This window comes from Cheilinus undulatus, linkage group 17 (assembly GCF_018320785.1).
Source record: "Cheilinus undulatus linkage group 17, ASM1832078v1, whole genome shotgun sequence".
Lineage (NCBI taxonomy): Eukaryota > Metazoa > Chordata > Actinopteri > Labriformes > Labridae > Cheilinus > Cheilinus undulatus.
Window position 1 is genome coordinate 4694514 of NC_054881.1, and position 21423 is coordinate 4715936.

Genomic DNA, 21423 nt, shown 5'->3' on the forward strand with positions numbered 1-21423 from the left:
TTTAACATTTACAGCAAACATGTTTTCTGTGAGGAATAATACACACCTTTAAACATACTTTTACCAGAAATGATCCAGAGAGAAGCCCTTTAAAATGCCTCTTATGATTTATTTTTAATCATTTTCATCACAGTGCAAAAATACATTCACATTTAAAAAAGAGCCCAGAGGAGCCCGGTCAGTGCAAACACAAGGCACACAGGATTAAAGCATTCATCTCATCACGTTTCCCTCAATGGATCCCGACAATCACAAGAAAACCAACATATCTCAGAAGTATCGGCACATTATTACCATCCTCTGCTCTAAAAAAGCTCACAGAAATGACATCATTAATACTCTGTAAAAATATTCTGATAAACTTCACCAGGATTAAAACTGTGGCACAGACGGAGACTGAACTACGAAGGGCCCAGATTATTCATCTGTGTTCAGAGCTGCAGAGGTGAAAGTAGGAGCAGACGTCAAAATACATCACAGAAAACAGAACTGTACTGAAGAGTTTAAAAAAATACAAAAGTGAAAGCATTAGGGAACGTTTCTAGATTCAGGTGAAAAGAACAAAACCAGGTAGGGATGTGAAGAGACTCAACACAAACGGTACAACGCTATCATGATGCCGGGTTCACCGTACGATTTTACCACAAAGTCATAGGGTTTTACCAGAATGAGCCGAATTATGACGGCGTTTAAGAGCAACTTTACAAATAAAAAATAAAGAAAATCTGATAATTAATGAGAAGAAAACTCGAAAACTTTGAGTTTATCCAAGTTACTATCTTATGAGAACCAAAACTCTGAATTTTAAATTTATGAAGTCATAAATTTATGAGAAAAACTCCAAACTTTTGTGTTTAAAAATCACAAAATTTTTAGTTAAAAAACCACAGTAAATTCACAACTCCAACTTAACATTTTTCCATAGATGACTCTGATCCTTACAGTCTTTAAGTTTGTTTCTGTAAAATTTGACTTTAAATTTTCAATTTGTTCTTAAAAATTTATGGCTTTGTAAGCATGAAATTTATGGGTTAGGGGTTTTTCATAAATCTAAGACTTAATAAACTAAAAAAATAAAAGTAATTGTCTGGTTTAACAGTCATGACTGTCAAACCAGACAATTTTGAATTTGTTCCAATAAATTTTATTTTTAAATTCCAAGTTTTTCTTTTATAAAGTCAAAATTTACTATATTTAAACCCAAACTTGAATTTTATGCATTCTTAGCCAAAATTAACAACTTTTAAACTCAGACATTTTGAATATGATCTTATAAATTTACGTCTTTAGAAACTTGAAATGTTCGCATTTATGAAGTAAAAATTTACATCTATGAAGCCCAGCAACTTTGGAGTTGTTCTAAGAAATGTATGGCTTTGTAAATTTCAAAATAACAGGTTAAAAAGTCAAAATTTATGACTCTTAAACCCACAGATTTCAAAATTGTTACGAATTTATGACTTAATAAGATTGGAAAGTACACATTTATAAAGTCAAAATTTACTATCAACACCTAGAATTTTTTTTTTTTAATGTAGGATTTTAAACACTGGAAATGTTCGTATTTATAAAGTCAAAAATGTACAACTTTTAAACCCAAACATTTTTAATTTGTTCTTATGAATTCATGACTTTGTAAGATTGAAATGTACTTATTTATAAAGTTAATATTTAAAATGTTCAAACTCAGAATTTTTGAAATATTTCCTATACATTTATGAAATTTTAAAGCAAACATTACGAGTTTAGTTTCTTGTAAATTTACAACTTAATTATCTCAAAAAATATCATTTTTTTTCCTAGAAAATTAGCTGATATTAGCTTATATTTTTGTTGCATCAATATTGTGTGATTTTCACTAGTATCGTACTAACAATCTGGTATCATGAAAACCTTTTAGCTGTTTCCCATCATTTTATACCTTAGTGCTACGCTTTGCTCATGGATGAAACAGACAGACGTGTAAATCTTCTTGTTTAAGTCTTGGAAAAATGTTAAATATTCCTCAAAAGACATTTGTTAATAGTGCCAGTGATTTGTTGGTTGTAAAGATGAAGTTTGTCATTACTCTGTGTTCATGTGTTGCTGTTAAAACGCTGTGATGGTGTAGAAACCCTGAGGGTTCAGTGTGGTATTTATATGCAGGAATGTTAGTGAACGGCTGATGTCCCGTCTGCTCGGAAGAAAAGTAAAGCAGAAAATAACTTTCTCTTGGAAGTCGGAGATATTTGAGCACAGCTCAGAAAAGTAGATCTTTCACAGTAGATATTCTGACATCTTCCAGCAGGAAAAGTAAAGGTGTTTTGAGGGAAAAGTCGGACATTTTTAAGAAATTCCCTTTCAGTTACTTTAGATCAGACTTTGCATAAAACTCCTAAAAACAGTGAATATTTTCTGTTCTGAGAGATGACGGTGTTAATCTTCTCAGAAAGAAATGTGACATAAATGTCCCAAACTTTTGTCCCTAACGACGGCTCCGTTCTGTTCAGGTGTCCCAGTAAACGCTGATGTTGTGTCAGTGAGCCAGCATGCACAAAACCAGGACCCTGAAACTGAAGCAGCTGAACAGAACTCAGCCATCGCTAGATTTAAACACCTTTACTTCTCCTCTGAGACGAGTCTCGATGTGACAGCTGGAAATATTTCCTGGAAACGTTCAGATAAACGAAGCCTTCCTTCCACTGTGGTTTTACTTGACGTTCCTGCAGCTGTCGCCTTCACACGACTGCAGCTTGATGAGCCGCTGGTTCATGGCCTGCAGGACGGCCGGGTCCACCTTCTTCACGATGTTCTCCAGCTGGTGGGGGTCTGACGTCAGGTTGTAAACTTCTACGAACGACTGGAGACACAAAGAAGAACACGCTGGGCTACAACGTCTGTTTTTTTTTTTACGCTACTACTCACACCTTTCACTTCGCCTTACCTCGCTGTCTGCAAACTCACAGTACTGCAGGTTCTGGTCTTTGTCCAGCGTCCGCACACAGGCGTAAGTGTTGTTGTAGGCGTCCTCACAGACACAGTCAGGGAAACATTCCTGGAAAATTAAACATTGAGTCAGTTCTGCTTATTGGAGTTATCACACATTTATGCTGCTATAAACCTGTGGAGTATTTAGACCAGACACGGGCTACTGTGGTTATTAAGAGGGACACATTAATCTTATTTTCAATGCTAAAGGGCCAAATTCTTACAAATTGGTGGATATTCTCAGTTTTACCTGTAATTATTAAAATTCAGTGAAAGGAAGAACACGAGGCTTTACTGATAATTTATTGAATTTCAAGGGCAATAGAAATATTTAATGAGATTAACACAGAATTAAATCGAATTTTGCAATAGGCACTGTGCCAGTCAGTGATCTGACAGGATTCCCATATACAGTTGAAACCAGAAGTTTACATACACTATATAAAAAGGCACATAAAAATTTTTTTCTCACCGTCTAACATTAAATCAGATTAAACTTTTCCTGGTTTTGGTCAATTAGGATTACCAAAATTATTTCTATTTGCTAAATGCCAGAATAATGACAAAATGATTTTTTTAGACAATTTTTTATTATTTTCTTGAGAGTCAGAAGTGTACATACACTAAGATTACTATGCCTTTAAACAATTTGGGAAAGCCCAGATGATGATGTCATGTCTTTGGAAGCCTCTGATAGGTTTATTGACAACATTTGAGTTAATTAGAGGCACACCTGTGGATGCATTTTAAGGCACACCTGAAACACACTGCTTCTTTGTGTAACATCATGGGAAAATCAAAAGAAATCAGCCAAGATATCAGGAAGACAATCGTGGAATTGCACAAGTCTGGTTCATCCTTGGGTGCAATTTCCAGATGCCTGAAGGTGCCACGTTCATCTGTTCAAACAATTATACGCAAGTATAAACACCATGGGAATGTCCAGCCATCATACCGCTCAGGAAGGAGACGGGTTCTGTGTCCCAGAGATGAACGTGCTTTGGTCTGAAAAGTGAATCTCAACCCAAGAACAAAAGCAAAAGACCTTGTGAAGATGCTGGCTGAAGCTGGTAAGAGTGTGTCATTATCAACAGTCAAACGAGTCCTGTACCCACATGGGCTGAAAGGCCACTCTCCCAGGAAGAAGCCATTGCTCCAAAAGAAACATAGAAAAGCCAGATTACAGTTTGCAAATGCACACAGGGACAAAGACCTTAATTTTTGGAGACATGTTCTGTGGTCTGACGAAACTAAAATTGAACTTTTTGGCCATAATGACCATCGTTACATTTGGAGAAAAAAGGGGGAAGCTTGTAAGCCTGAGAACACCATCCCAACTGTAAAACATGGGGGTGGCAGCATCATGTTGTGGGGTTGTTTTGCTGCAGGAGGGACTGGTGCACTTCACAAAACAGATGGCATCATGAGGAAAGAACATTATGTGGAAATACTGAAGCAACATCTCAAGACACCAGCCAGGAAGTTAAAGCTTGGACGCAAATGGGTTTTCCAAATGGACAATGACCCTAAGCATACTGCCAAACTGGTTACAAAGTGGCTTAAGGATAACAAAGTCAATGTTTTGGAGTGGCTATCACAAAGCCCTGATCTCAATCCCATTGAAAATTTATGGGCAGAGCTGAAAAGGCATGTGCGAGCAAGGCGGCCTACAAACTTGGCTCAGTTACACCAGTTCTGCCAGGAGGAATGGGCCAAAATTCCTGCAAACTATTGTGAGAAGCTTGTGGAAGCATATCCAAAATGTTTGACCCAAGTCATACAGTTTAAAGGCAATGCTACCAAATACTAAAAATTTTGGTAATCCTAATTGACCAAAAACAGGAAAAGCTTAATCTGATTTAATGTTAGACAGTGAGAAAAAAAAAAGTTTATGTGCCTTTTTATATAGTGTATGTAAACTTCTGGTTTCAACTGTAGGTAGAGGGTGTGTCACTGGGGTTCATGCACCAGGAAGGGGATACTGGCTTTTTACCAGGTCAATGAGATGTGGCATGAAATGTTTGTTAATTTTGTTTGATCTGAGTAAATGACAAAAACATTGAATCCTGACTGGAAATTTAACTTTCTTATTGCTTATGTACAACCCAACTGGAACAGTGGCCTTTTGATAAAGTTAGTCCCTTTTGTTGAAACATTTTTTGTTGACAAAGAGCCACTACAGACTTCTGGGCCTCCTTTAATGAGGTGGAGGGTCACATGTAGCCCACGGGCTGCCAGTTGCCCGACCCTGATTTCAACCTCTACAGAGTGATGTGTTCATGAGCAGGTTTATTCTGTTAGTATGTTTTTGTGACGTTTACGAGGATGCAGCTGACACACCCTGCTGACTTCAGGAGATAAATGAGGAGCATGTAAGGGCATGAATGCTGTAAAAGATCAAGGAATGCATTTCACTCCTAATAAAACTCTAACAAACACAAAAGTTGGGACGTCTCCAAACATGAGGTGTGAAATGAATGAAATAACTTCAGCTTATTCAGACACTGGGAGAGTCAGAGTCTTTACCATGTTTCTGAAATTGTTTCACAATTTTTAGACCCAGTTTTTCACAGATTGATGAACCTCTGGCAATCTTTACTTCAGAGAGTCTGCCTCTCTAAAATGCTCTTTTTGCACCCAGTAAGCTCATGAGATTTTACAACCATTGCATTCTGTTTTTACTTACATTTTACACCACGCCCCAGCTTTTTTGGAATATGGGCTGTACATGCAACTTTATTATGTGCTGTGCAAGAATAATACGCAGATGGTTAAATTATTTTCATGTTTTTTGCAGCTCAAATCTCTTCAGCAGTTACTCCGGTGTGAAACATTTTCAACAAAAGATTTGTTAATAATAATTCACTTTATTTTGAAGTCTCTGGTCTCCCCTATTTCCTCCATAGCCTCTGAGAGCGTAACATACCGGAGTATTTTATTGTGAAGGATACTCACAGACAGACCAGGACCCAGTTTGGGACAAGACGGATCAGGTTCTGGATGTCCCTCTCCAGTATACTCAACGAGGAAAAATGGACGAGCAGTGCCGTTACGCAGAGATGGAGCCTAGAATAATAAATATTTTTGTTAAATTCAGTAACTTTCTAGAAGGAGAAAACATCCTGCAGTGACAGCTGACCATCTGTGGGAGAAAGGACTGGCCGTCCACGTTCACAGTCGACAGGTTCAGACCAGAGATGTCCAGGATGGTGGGAGCCAAGTCGATGTTTAGCACCGGAGCCTGAAGGAAACACCAAGAAAATTAAAATTAGAACCATATTTGTGCATTTTAAAACAAGCACTACAGAATCAGTGGAGTCTTCCTCATCACCTTCAGCGTCTGGTTCGGTTTGATGCCCGGACCTCGGACCATGAGCGGGATTCTGATGTCGAACTCGTACAGCTGCCGTTTATCAATGGGCAGAGAGAACTGACCTGGAACACAGCAGATCCATGAGGAACGGTCTTTTATGATCTGTGTTACTAATTAAGAGGAGCAGAGGGGCTCAGACCTGTGTGGTATCCATTATCTGAGGTGTAGAAGATGTAGGTGTTGTCCAGCTCCTTCATACTGTCCAGTTTCTTCACCAGCGTCTCCACCATGTCATCCACAGAGAGCAGAGTCTGCCACCTGCAGGAAACATGGATGCCTGTGAGAGAAGCTTCTTAAAAGGCATGTGAATACCAGTTTGTCAGGGCAGCACTGAGAAATTCTTTTAATCAAAATTGTGATTTTTTTCCACATTTCAGCCACGTTTGATTTTTCTGCCCATTTTTTAACCTTTTGGCTTTTCTTGGCCTATTTCTGCCACTTTTATCCCAACTTACAGTCTGTTAACCCTTTCTTGCAAAGTTTAACCCATTTGTGCCACAATTTCCCCTTTTTGGCACCTTTCATCAATTTTTGCCACATTTAACCACTTTTCTGACCAAATTTCAACCTTTTAGGCTTTTCTTTACCAATTTTTGCCATTCTTATCCCAATTTGAGTCTGTTAACCCTTTCTCGCCTCCTTTGACCATTTTAGCCACTATTTGCCCTTTAACTGACACCTTTAATTCCATTTTTGCCACACTTATGTCACTTTAAACTACTCTCCTGGCCATTTTTAAAAACCCTTTTGGCTTTTCTTGGTGGATTTCTTCCCCTTTTATCCAAACTTTGCATCTATTAGCCCTTTCTTGCCACTTTTGACCCATTCGTGCCAAAATTCGACAGTTTTAGCCAAAAATGTGCCCTTTATTAATGCCTATAATTCTATTTTGCCTAATTTTTGCCAATTTTCTATCCAAATGTTAACCATTTTGGTGCTTTTTAACCAATTTTTGCCACTTTTATCCCCATTTTGCATCTTTTAACCCATCTTGCCCATTTTTATACATATTTTCCAGTCCCAGCCACTTTTTATCACCAACTTTTGCCACTTTAAACCAATTTTTTGGCTACTTTAAACCATTTTTTTCTTGCCTCTTTTTGCAATAATTTCCTTCTTTTTTTCCCTTAAATTTATTTAAGTTCCTTTTACTTTAATGTCTGGTATCCTGACGTCTGTGCAAGATCATCTTGGCTTTTCTCAACCAAATTTGGCCACTTTTATCCCAACTTTGAGTTTTTAATCCTTTCTTGCCACTAATAACCCATTTGTGCTGCAATTTGCCCTCTTTTTGACTTATTTAATTAAATTTTTGCCAACTTTCTGGCTGTCTGGCTTTTTTTTTTTACCCGTTTTAGCCACTTTTACCCCAACTATTAGTCTATTAACCTTTTCTTTCAACTTATAACCCATTTGTGCCAACATTTGGCAATAATAGCCAAAAATTTCCACTTTTTTGACATCTATAGTTCCATTTTTGCTGCATTTAAGCCAATTTCGGCCCAAATTTGAACCTTTTGGCTTTCTTTCACCAAATTTTGCCACTTTTATCCCAACTTTGCATCTGTAAACCCATTCCTGCCACTTATAACCCATTTGTGCCACAATTTAACATTTTTGCCACTATTTGCCCTTTTTTGACATCTCTTATTCCATTTTAACCACTTTTCTGCCAAAATTTGAACTTTTTTGGCTTTCTTTTTCTTTTATCCCAGTTTCGCTGTTAACTCATTTTGCCCATTTTAATCCATATTTACAAGTCCGAATCACTTTTTATCACCAACTTTGCCATTTTTACCTTTTTTTTTTTTTTTTGCAATAATATAATTCTTTTTCCCTAAAGTTGTTAGTATTCGTTTTACTTTATTGTCTGGTATCCTGACATTTGTGCAGGATCATCATGGCTAAGCTATGAAGTCTGACATTATTTTCCAAATGGTTTAGTATATGTTCACATTCACATTGTTAACATTATCAAACATAGGTCATTCTGAATTAAGAAAGGGAGTTTACGTTTTGAAAATGGCTTTTTTTTTTTAAACTAAATACATAAAAATGATTTTAGTCTCTCTGATCAGATTGGTTAATATTTGGGTTAATTATAAAATATGGTCATCACAGAGTAACTTTACAATGAACCACGATTGTCCTTATAGTGTAACTATTGGTAGAAACAGACCCCTGAAACAGCTTTTAATGAGCAGACCAAAACTAACAGCTTTATATAATCCTACCTTTTCCTGAACGCATCGTCTAGGAAGTTGAGCGAGCTATTGGGCATGGGGTTGACGGGCTGACGCAGCAGCCAGTGTTTGTCCTGAAACGCACACATGTAGAGGGAAATATCAGAGAGAAGATCACCTTTAGATCACGTCATGTTTTGCTAACTCAGACGCACCTTCCCTGGTTTGTCAAAGCTCCCGTCTCGCGGCGCTTTAACGTCTTTAAACTCCTTCTGGTACTTCGGCGCTGCGGTCCACGGGGAGTGAGGGGCCGGAGGAGACAGCATGAGGAAGAACGGGTGCTGAGGACTTCTGTCGTCCAGGAAGTGAAGGGAGCGGTTCGTCTGGATGGAAGAAGAAGAAAAGACTGAATACAGGACTGATGTAACATTTGACATTTGATTATAAAACTCAGAAGGAAACAGCAGCGTCTTTGTGAAGGAAGGATCAGATGTGAATTATTTAACTGCTGCTGAACAGAAACTAGATGCTTTAGCATGTGCTACATCTGTTCATCATTATCGCCCCAGGATATCCCACACTGATTGAGCAAATACTCCCCAAACACCTTTTATTAGACGTGACTAATGCTTCAGTCTACTTACAGCTCTTTAAAAGTTTAAATAACAAGAAGGTTTCAGAGCCATTATTGTTACAAAACTGCAGAGATTACATTTTTAAAACATGACTTATGGTGTTTGCTTTTACTTTTAAAGCAGAACAGGAAATATGTGCTGTAGAGCATGCACTTTGTGCAGGATAACTGAGGGCTATTTGAGTACAAGAAGAGATTTTGAGGGAAATATTACAAAATCTGAAGGCAAAAACGATAAGTCATGCTCTCCAAATGCCAAAAATCATGTTTTGTAAGAATGACGGCTTCATAAAGGGCTTGTTTTATACTTCAGACTTGAGCTGATTTTCTTTTTAATGTCTGTAAATTCCTGTTTTGTTCTAGTGCCGGTGCGTGTTGGTTTTCGGTTGGGTGACCTCAGAATTCTATATCTGCTTTTTGCAGATGATGTGGTTCTGTTGGCCTCTTCAGCCGGGGAACTCCAGCACGCACTGGGCTATGGCTGAGTGCAAAGCGGTTAAGAGGAGGTTCTGCACCTCCAAGTCCGAGACCGTGGTTCTCTGCTGGAGAAAGGTGGGTTGCTCCCCCCAGGTGGGTAGGGTGTCTTGGCCCCAAGTGAAGGAGTTCAAGTACCTCAGGATCTCGTTCAGGGTAGAAGGGACAGACGGATTGGTGCAGCATCTGCAGAATTGTAGACGTTGTACCGCACCGTCGTTGTGAAGAGGGTGCTGAGCTGGAGGGCAAAACTCTCAATTTACCGGTCGATCTTTGTCCCTACCCTCACTTATGGTCATGAACTCTGGGTAATGACCAAAAGAACACGATCACAGGTTGAAGCAATCAAATTGAGATTCCTCAGGAGGGTGGCTGGGCTCAGCCTTAGAGATAGGTTGAGGAGCCTGGACATCCGGTAGGATCTCGAAGTAGAGCTGCTGCTCCCTCACGTTGAAAGGCATCTGATCAGGACGCCTCCCTGTGGAGGTCTTCTGGGCATGTCCAACTGGAAGAAGACCCCAGGGTAGACCCAGAACTTGCTAGAGGGGTTATTTATCTTATCTGGCCTGGGGAAGCCTTTGAATCCCCCAGGAGGAGCTGGAAAATTTAGCCGGGGAAAGATATCTGAATTGACTTGCTTAGCCTGTTGCCACTGCGACCTGACCCCAAAAAAGCAGAAAAAAAGGATGGATGGATTTCAAGCATGAATGTAGCAGAAATTAGATATATCCAGGCCAAATACATTGTTAAGAAATGGTTTTGCAAAATGAGAGTGCAGTCAAACTCTCCCTGGGTTTGTTGTTCTCAGCTCTGTGTTCGCACCGACAGGAGATTCCTCCCTAACTTTGTTCTCATTTTACTCAGAGGCTCCAACATGTTTTATACTAACAGCATGTCCTGTGTGCATGTGATACAGTTGAGTTTTAGTAACACAATCAGCTTTATTACACTGATTCTCACTAAAGTATCGCAACGGCAGTGCAATGTGTTTCCTCCCGTTACCCCTTTCCCATTTCCCCCTCTGTTACCTGCAGTGACAAGGAACAAGGAAAGAGGGAGATGACAAGGTACTAGGAATGTCTGACATGCTCAGATATCAGGAATGCCACACTGTCTTGCCAATCGCCCCATGTGCGAGTCCAAGTCTGCGGTTGCCTCGGCCTTGCAGTCAGCGAATCACTGGATGACGCAGCCAAGATAGGTGAACTAAACTACAACTTCCATGCTCTCACCATTCACAGATTCAATGGCAGCATCCAAGGCGTCTCCAAACGCCTGGATCTTTATTTTGACCCTGGAGTGCATTCCCAATGCTTCAGCCTCCTCACTCAACAAGTTAAGAGCCCTGCAAGATCTACAATCCTGCCCGTTACCTGCCCCATTACCCAGGTACTGAAGAGCGTTGGGGCTAAGATGTACCCTTGCCTCACCCGGGAATCAACTGGGAAGAAGTCAGAGGTGGAGCCACCACACCTCACAGCACTCTCTGAACCAGAATATAGGCAAGACAGCAGCTGGATGAGCCAGTCCTTGAAGCTCCAGAATCCTCCAGAGGACATCTCTACTCCTGTTGAAGTCAACACAAGCTGCAAGCAACCCTCTACTAAATTCCTGAAGGTGCTCAGTGAGGACCTGAAGTGCCAGGATCTTTTTTAGTTGACCCAGGCATAAAATTCCTTTCACTGATTTCCACCCAGTAAATCAGGTGACAAGAGAAAGTTCAAGTCTCATAAACATTATTTAAAGCTGGCAGGCAGACAAAAGGTGAGGCAGCAGTCACCTGATGGCGCAAACCATAAAACAGATGATGACACGTATTTTAAGAACAGTTAAGAGAGCGACTCTGCAGAAATGCTTTGAAATTTAAATAGCCTACTTTCTCACATGTTTATTACAACATAGCTGTTCATGATTAACCGTTCTCCCTGCTGACACAAAGACTCGACATTTTAGTGTTCTCTGACAGCAGCTGATCCAGACGGTCTGTGGTGAACATGTCTCCTCATAAATCCTTACATAAGAAGTCTAATGCATGAATAAGAGCTGATCACAGTCTCTGCAGACGTCACAGCACCAAAGATGGAGCAGTAAATCTACTCACAATGAGGTCGGTGAGGTAGTCCTTCTCATAACTGTCTCCATGCTTCTCCTCTTTACCGTTCACCGACAGAGAGTAGTTGTAGTACTGCGAGTTCCCCACCTGAAACCACAAAATAAAACCCTTTAAAAGCAGAGGTACTTTTATTGTAGAGTGTATGTTTAAGAGTGCATGTGGAGAACTCACTAATGCATGCCACTGATCCCAGCCAGGAGGAACATGGCTGACATCTCCTCCTTCTTTCCTCCCGTACTGATGACAGAAGATAAGTTTATCAAATCACACCTTCAGAGATACTGAAACAAGGCTGCATGCACAAACATGTTAATCCAAATACAAGCATGACAGCATGCTTAAAATGTCAGCGCTAACAGGCTGAGCAGGTACACGTTTGTTTAGAGTCACTCTTCTGCCTCTGGCATGGCTATGAGCTTCAAGTCTTAATTTGGGACACAATACAAGATAACTGTCCCAATTAAGGGCCGTTAAGAGCAAAGTTAGCAAACACCCGATTATCTGATGGTTCTAAAGATTCTATTGGCAGGTTTTACTGTCATGTGACAAGTGTTATGAGTGATTTAACCCTTCCTGATCTGAAACCCTACACTCCTACTCATCATCAAAAATCCTGCAGTGGGCAAACCACAGAGGACAGCCGAGCACGCCCTCCATTAAAGTAAATGAACGATAGCCAGGAAGCAAACTGGCTGAAAGAGGAAGCACAACAAACACCGCCATGGTAAAGATAGTATAATAAACATGAAGGATGGATGATTTAGGAAAATAATCTAATTCTCATTTTGATTAAGAAAACATGTACAACCCCAATTCCAAAAAAGTTGGGGCGCCGTGTCAAATCTCGTAAACCCATATTTTATTGACAATAGAACATAAACAACATATAAGATGCTGAAACTGAGATGTTTTACCTTTTCATGGAAAACATTGGCTCATTTTGAATTTAATGGCAGCAAGATATCTCAAAAAAGTTGGGACAGGGCCTTGTTATTACAGCATCCCCTCTTCTTTTAACAACAGCCTGTAATCTCTTGGAGATTAGTTGCTGTTTTTGGGAGAAGAATGTTGTCCCATTCTTGTCTCATGTAGGATTTGTCCTTTTCTGATAAAGGTTTAGGAACACTCTTCTGAAATTTTTCCAATATTTTTAGACCTAGTTTTTCACAGATTGGTGAACCTCTGCCCATCTTAACTTCTAAGAGACTCCGCTTCTCTAAAAAGCTCCTTCTACACTCAGCCATGTTACTAACCTCTTGCTATTAAACCAAATTAGTTGTAAAATGCTCTTCTAGTGGTCTTTTCATTAGTACCACTTACTTTTCCAGCCTTTTGGTGCCCTGCGCCTACTTTTTAGCTATGTTGCTGCCATCAATTTCAAAATTAGCTCATATTTTTCATGAAATGGTAAAATGTCTCAGGTTTTGCATCTGATATGTTGTTTATGTTCTATTGTTAATAATACATGGGTTTGAGATTTGCACATCATTGCATTTGATTTTTATTTACATTTAACACAGCGCCCCAACGTTTTTGGAATTGGGGTTTTATGTTGTTTTCATAACTAAAATAATCATTCCCTGCAGCTGTAGTTTAATCCATCTAATATTAATCAGCCTCCACAATATTGGAAAAAAGATCACAATTTATCCTTACTTCATGTTTACTATCATTACCATGGTGCTGTTTGTGTGGGCATAAAATCACTCTTTAACGCCTGACAGCACAGAAAAAAACATCAAGATGATCTTTAGAACCATCAGATAACCAGGCGTTGGCTGACTTTGGTCTGAAGGGGGGAAATCAGGTCCTAAATCATTATCTTCAGCTATCTTAGCATTGATAAAAAGGCAAAACTTGCTTCATGATGTCAGATGATTTCTGCATCGTCTTTTTTACATCTTATCCAGCCTCCTGACTCTAACTCCTGATATTCATGTAAGAGGACATGCTGGATCTTTTTCTGACACAGTGAATGGTTCTTAGGTTTAACCTGCTAAAAATCTTGACTTTTCCATATTGATACATCAAACGCGCTCAGACCTGGTTCAGATACTTCCCAGCGAAGAATGTCTGGTATTTCTGTTTGTTGAGGTAGAGGGGGAAGGCCTCGGACTCTGGCCCTTTCTGCCACTGAGGACTGGAGCAGTTCCCAGACAGCGAGTTGTTCCTCACCTCGTGGTTGTGGGGGTACTGACCGGTCAAAATGCTGCTCCTGCTCGGGCAGCACAGCGGCGTGACTGTGAACTTCAGCGGAGGAGGAAGCGAAAGGAGGAGGAAGAGAATAGAGGAAGAGACGGGAGAGAAAAGATGACAGAAGAGCATGACAAAGAGGAGGAGGAGGATGTGTTGAGTTTCAGCATGGTGAAAGAATGGGACACCAAAGGTGAGAACAGAAGACACCCACGAGTCAAGGTCATTCATTAGAGAGGGTTAGGTTAAACCACAGAAAAAGGAACTTGTTATAGTTTGAAAGGTAAATTAATAATAACACAAGGTTCAAATGCTTTTTGGCTTGTCCACTGAGTTGTCTGTGAGTTTTTAAAAATAAACGAGACATTAAGAAGCAGTGGTGGACTTATTTTACATCACTGTGACTGCAGGGTTCTGAAAGAGACTATAAAATATGCAACTTATTGTAATTTAAATAATTAATGCACTTATTATGGCCTGTAATTAATCAGGATTAAGGCAACTAATCTTGACAGCCCCTCTGCTTAGTAGACAACCATTCTTGGGCACTGGTCAGATTGAAATTAAATTCACAAGGACAAATTATGAGGAGATTGTGATGTGCTGCTCACAAACGAGTCGGTTTTCAGAGCTGACTCTTTTACGTGAAGGATGAACGCAGGCTCCCTTTTGAGAGGCAGTTTCCCTCTTTTCCGTTTTTATTGTTTTAAAGACATAAGAAGGTAAACTTGTACCATCTGATGAGCTGACTAGTATCCAAAAAGACAACTCTTCTTACTGAGCCTGATCTCTAAAAAGGGACAGAATTCCCATCACTCCAAGTAAAGCTGGATGGACATAAATAAAGCCATGTTTTTTGTTAACTAGCAGAAAACCACAGATTATGTCAGTTGATGGGGTCTTTATGGTGTGCCAGTATGTGTTGCATCTGTATAACCAGTCTAATCTGGATGAAGGCATCACAGACCAGCTCTGTTTGCAGACTGAGCTATCAGATATCAAACTGTTTTCAGTAGGGATGTCGGTTAGTTTAACACCAGTATCGGCCACTGCTTTAAGCGAAAAAAAAATAGCTACTAACTCCTTCGTCACCTGTTATCAGAGTCACACAATCCCAGAACTCTTTTGGGTGATAACAAACAAAATCATTTCTCAGTAGTAATTTAGCTGAACAGCTGTACATGATTTATATTTGGATATTTAAATATTTTTTAAATCCACATGGATCAAATGTCACTTTTATTAACAAGCTGATCATTGTCAACATGGACGTGGAAAATTACATAAAATTTACATAAAAATAAACTACATGTTTGTGGGGAAGACACATAATATTAAACAATAGAGCCCCTTAAATAAAATAAGAACATTAAAATGCTACTTCCCCACTAGACTCAGCATTTGAAATAGATTATTTTGTGGCCAGTATGCCTATAAATGTTAAGGATTAATACTCCCAGAATTCCTGACTTTCTCTTCATGATTCTCTACACTATCCACTGTCCTGTTCTGTCCAAATAAAGGCAAAAAGCCCTTAACCCTTTAAAACCTACAGGACCACCGGTGCTCCCATTTGCATATCTGTTTTTAACCGCAGGTAGAATTGTAACCAAATGAGATAGAGCAATAATGCTTTTTGCATATAAAACCAAAGGAGTAACACTAACATATCACACAGTCAGTGTGTTCCAGAGTTCTGTTCCCTACTAGAAATGTCCTTCCTTCGTTTGCTGAAATGTAGTGCAAAGCACACACATCAAAAACAATACAACACAATACAATACAATACAATAAAATCCGGGCTAAAATCATGTAGTTTTCTTGCAGGTTTTCTGCAAACACATGTACTATCTGGCACACTTAGAGATTTGATTTTATTACTGTTAATAGTTTATTTTTTCTATAAAGATGCTGTCTTTTGCAAATTGAGCACAATTTCTGTTTATTTTTGTTTTTGCCACAGTTCATAAAGATGAGTGTATTTCAAAAATGAGCTTATGAACATACTCAAAATCATTTTTTTGTTGTTTGAAATGATTTTGTGCAACTTGCAGTCAGTTTTTAAGGAATACAGCCATGACATCTCTGTATTAAGAAAAAGTGTAAAAAAAAAAAACCTTTTCATTTTTGTTTTGTTTCTTATTTTTTTGCACTTTTGAGGAATTTAATGTGTTACTATGGACTTATCACATACATATCGTTAAAATGTGGGTTCTAGGTGTTGCATTGATGTATAACCAATTCAAATACTTCAAACAATGGCATTACAGCATGTAAAAATGTTAAGATATGCTCTGGAGGCCTTTTTGTATGGCAGGTCAAGGGTTAAATAAATCTTTAAAAAACATATCAAATAACAACATCAAAAAATAAAATTAAATGGTAAACATAAAAATTAAAAAGGCTCTTTAATGAAATAGAATATTTAACAGTAAATTTAAAAGTTTTTCCTTGTCAGAACCAAGGTTATAATACTTTTGGATTTTTCATAAGTTTTTATTTATATTTCGTTTTCACTTTCTCGGTTCAATTTCAGTTTAATTTCAATTAGTTTTTACTGCCCGTTTGTTAATTTAGTTTTTATTTTGCAAAAAAGCTCTGTTTTAGTCTTTGACACAACCATGCTGACTGGGGAGTGTAAAATGGCCTGATTTGATTGGTTAAGACTTCACACAGTGAAGTGTGGCGTTAATGCGACTTTAAATACTGTCTTCATAAGATTTAAAGTTGCATTAACCTTGAGTTTATACCTCCAAAATCTCATCAGTTCTTCTGCTGAACATTTGTGCAAACTTTGAAGAAAATCCTTGAGAGCATTCTTGTGATTTTGCACAACAAAGACACAGGTGGATGTAAGTGTGGATGGATGGACAACCTGGAAACGTGGCTCTGGCCTGGCTATCCCCGGCACAGAGGCATTATTTCACAAGTTTTTATGTATGCTGTTATATCTGCTCCTTTTCCCCTTTTCAAGAAAATTGCTGCATGATATCAATGCTGTTTTTATTGCTCTGTATATTCTACCATAATAATACCCTAGCAAGTAAAGTTCTGCCATAGAAATAGGTTTCTGTTCTTCTTTTCTGAGAAACAATGAGTACTTTCACTACTGCTTTAAATAAATACTGAATAAAACAATGGAAGAAGTAAAACAGGGATAACCCGAGCTGAACACCAGCTGACATAATGAACTTGTGACGAGGATCCTGAAAAGTTTAAGGGTGACAAACTCGTGTCTACATCTCTGATAGTTCAGATGTACCAAATCCAAAAAACAAATAAATGAACTAGAGCAAAAGGCATTAAACAGCTTCTGAAGAGCTGAAGTTAATATTTACAGTTGTTAGAAAAAGCTAAATTATGGCATTAGTTTGACTATAACTTGATTTTCAAAATGTATGAATAGAGTCCAACTCTAACAGGACAAAACTGAATTTATCAAAGTTGGATGAAAGCATCTTGATAATGTAGTTAGAGATTTATTCATTTGTTATTCAGATAAATAAATAAAGCTCATAATTCTTGCATGGACAGTGAACTTTTTGCACCCTTGAACACCACATCCATTTTATGCATCAGTAGGCTTTGATTTCTTAGACACACCGCTTCTATTACTTTTGTATTTTGCACATAAATAGAAGTCAAGGATCTACCTTATGACAGTGCTTGGATAAAACTTTAAAAATACTCACAGCGTTGACAAACGTCGCTCCAGCATCTCCTATCAAAGCTTTTGTTTTCTTCATCGGGTTCTGCAGAACAGAAACAAGAACAGACAAATTCAAACCTGGCATGCAAATATTCCCCTAAATAGCTGCCAAACTTCCCCCTCAAACAACAGAGCAGACTGTTAATGCATGGCTTAATGGTCAAAAAACTAAGCACAATGCAAGTAATAAAATAACAGCAGCTAACAGCTTTAACCACAAAATTCACACATCATGCTCTGCAGGTTCGAGGGTGAAATGACAGATATTGTGTTTGCTAATGCAGAGGGAATATTAACTCTGACTTAAGTTCTGCAGTAATGATTCAATCATTACAGAGAATTTAAATTAGAAAGGGCTCAAAAAATAGCATTATGCAGTTTTTTTGTTTTATATAGCAGTCATATGTTTGCATTTTTGACTACATGGGACATAAACCTTGAGACCGAGAATTTTATTTTTTGTCTGCTGTGCAGTAATTGAAATATCAGAGGCATCTGTATCTGCAAACGGTGTGAAGAGGTTTGCTTGCATGTTTTGGTCATTTAAAACAATATATTACCCAAAATTGAATGCCTAGGACTTCCATTGTTGTCGCCTTACCATCAAACTCTAATATCAGTGTCATATCCTAATCTGCTGTTCCTCATGCTTATGTTCCCACCTACTGACAAAAGTGTACCTTTTAATAGTACAGATGCATTTGAAGCCGCTCACCTGTACCTATTTCAGTAAAGTTGACTGGCTCATGTTGCAACCAAAAATTATTAATTTAATCAGAGGTTCTGCTTGTTAGTAGGGGCAGGCAGCAAAGTAAGGCCCCAGGCCATTAGGGCCCCCAAAGCCTGAAAGAATTCAAACCACAGCAGTGTTTCAAAATGTGCAAATTATGCAATGACAGTAGGAAACCTCCCTATGGGGGCCCCACCTGACAACTCCCACTCTCCTTGCACTACCAAGAATCAGATGCGCTTTTTCCTGTAAAAACTCAAGTCTGGTTTACATATCTGCATCAAATCTCCACCACTATCGTCTACAACACTGTCAGTACCACATATGTGTGTCTTCAGTCTTCACTGTCATTTCGGTCTTGCCACATTTACTGAATCAGCTGAGGTAGAGGGTGGGGGAATTTTGGTACTCGTTTGGCCACTGAGAGAGATATGAATGAGGATATACCTCTGATATTTTCAGATGTTGGCACGTTGATTTGTCTAATCAGTTCATCATCTGTAGTTACTTCTATCACACCAGAGTACACACAGTATTCTTGTAGACAATACTCAAACACTGGGGCTGAATATGAATTCCCCTCTTGCCCTGTCATGTAGCCCTACCCCTATGTTTCCTGCATTCATGTGTAGTGTTAGGGTGTCTGTTACTTGCTGGATTAGAGGGGTAGAGTCCAGTGGTAGGGCTACATGGCCTTTCAAACACATTTCCCAGAGGCCTCCTCAAAACTGAGTGCTATGAGAAATCTCCCAGAACCCTGCAAATTATTAGTAAGATTTGAAAATAACAAAAACAATCTAATATCATCAAATGTAATGTTTTTTTCAATGCGTTATGGTCCTTTTGATTACTAACTAGTGTTGTAACAAAAATGGCTTGCAGTACGAATGTCCATTATTGTTGTTGCATCTGTTTTTGTAACACTGTCACTGTTTGAGGAATATGAAGGTTCACCACTGCCCCCATAACTGTTTCAAGGTGCAAGGGGGGACCTTGAAAACAAGGGGTAGGGGTGTAAAGGCTCATTTATGCTCTATGCACGTATGGAAATAAATCCATAAGTTTTAAACCTTACTTTACTTACTTTATGCTGGAGTTGACACTGAAAAACTAACCCAGTCTCTCATGGAGCTACTTTGATGCTGGTCTGTCTGCCCAGGTGAGCTAACATCGTAATATGTTTGTATTTTCTAACAACTCACTCAATATCCGGCGAGATTTCCTCAGAAAACTCAATTACTTTCCACCCTTTGTCAAATGATTCTTTTTTTGTGTTTTGCTTCTTCGGGTTGAACTGTTGGCTGCTTTGCTCAACACTGCCCCATGATTGGCGGTGGTATTGCTGTACCCATAGGTTTGGAGAGAACGGACGAAAAACTTACAAAATGAACACAATGTATGGACAGAGGAGTCGGTATATGCATTTCAAGCTTATAGCATACATAAGCATTAACTTAGAAATAGGACTGAGCCTGGCAGTCACCTGATGCTACCCAGAGGACCAATGACAAGGCTTTTGGTCCATGTAGCTACATTTTTGAGGAGGCATATGTCGGCTACATGCATAGGTTCAGTGTTACACCAAACTACAGCATTTACTACAGCGTAGATCAACACAGAGCAACAAATCTTGCTTTGAACAGATGTGCTGCTTATCAGTTGGTAAGGCTGGCTTCTGCTTGGGGCCCCAGACCAGTAGGGATGGCCCTAAGGCAGAGAAATTTCAAACCACAGCAGTTGCTCAGAATGTGCAAATTTTGCAATGACAGTAGGAAACCCCCTTAGGGGGCCCCATCACCTACTTCCCTTACCCCCCTAAACATATGATGCATCTTCTTGGTGGAAACTTCACTTTGTTTATGAAAGCCACCACGGAAAAAAAGAAGAGGACTGATGGTGTTATGAACGTTGGCTGTTAACTTTTGCCTAGAGCCCCCACAGACTCATGAATCATCGCTGGCTTTAACAGCTGACAGAACACAAACAACATCAGAGAGCCATTATAGCTCCTTCTTCCCTGTAAAAGGACAATAAGATGGCAGTAATGCTATAAAATAAGTTGAGGGGACTCTAAACCTAATCATCGGTGAATGTAAACACAGCGTCATGACGTACTGGCGTTTTCCCCACAGGTAGGAACCTAAAAAGTGTTTTAAAAGTACCAGAGCAGTCACAGCCCTCTTTAAGGTTAAAACACGTGGCTTTTATAAAGTCTTAAACTTACCATCCCCCCCAGTTCAACATCCTGGTCGTCGGCGAGGATGAGGATGATGTTGCTCGGTTTACCTCGCGCTGTTTCCGCACACCTGACGCTGCAGGTGAGCAGCGTGAGGAGCGCGAGGACAGCCGCTCTCTGCCGGGTTTCTGTCGCTCGTGCTCCGCTCCTCAGACCTGCCATTAGACCTCCAGCAGCTCCGGGCTGCGCACAGTCAGACACCGGCCGAGTGTGTCTGAAGCTCGGTTTCGTTTCCTGCTCGCGAGGGGAGGATGTGTTGTTGACTGAGCGCGTGCAGGCTGGACAAACACACAACCACGGGGAGTTTGAGGAAGTGGAGTCAAGTGTTTGTGGTCATATGATCAGAGAGAGAGACAGTGGGAGGAGTGAACCAAGAGGACAAACTGTACGATGTGGACTTTGCACAACTTTTACACAACTCACCCAGTTTACCCAGTTTACTGACTTTACTAAAACACAGAAAACAAGTGACATGGAGAACAATCACTTATGTGATGATACCTCCATGTCTGAGGGTCTAAGACTGAACCAAAATATAAAAAACACTCAGCTTTATTTGAATTTCAGTGGGATAAATATTGCTCATATACGACGGCCCATTAGCGCCACTCTAAAATATAAAAAAAATTAAAGAGTACCTCTGTGAGTTTTTGTGGAAATGACTTATTCTTAAAAAACGCCATTTATAAAAGTTAAAAAAATATTTAATTCATGAGAAAATTAACCTTAAATTTTAGTTTAAAAAGTCATAAATTCTTATGTTATAAACTTTGAAAAAATCAATTTTATGAAGTGGTAAATTGTTTTTTGT

General features: G+C 39.2%; 1 protein-coding gene across 1 annotated transcript; it reads right to left on the reverse strand.

The window, feature by feature from the left end:
* Positions 1 to 94: 94 nt before the first annotated feature.
* Positions 95 to 20928, reverse strand: gnsb (glucosamine (N-acetyl)-6-sulfatase (Sanfilippo disease IIID), b). The gene is made up of 13 exons (XM_041810668.1): positions 20601 to 20928; positions 17630 to 17689; positions 13788 to 13991; positions 11916 to 11981; positions 11733 to 11831; positions 8739 to 8906; positions 8575 to 8657; positions 6480 to 6598; positions 6299 to 6402; positions 6107 to 6208; positions 5923 to 6033; positions 2924 to 3034; positions 95 to 2839 (listed from the first exon to the last, which is right to left on the reverse strand). The coding sequence occupies exons 1-13, from the start codon at positions 20772 to 20774 to the stop codon at positions 2690 to 2692; spliced, it is 1551 nt and encodes a 516-aa protein (XP_041666602.1). The 5' UTR covers positions 20775 to 20928; the 3' UTR covers positions 95 to 2689.
* Positions 20929 to 21423: the final 495 nt, after the last annotated feature.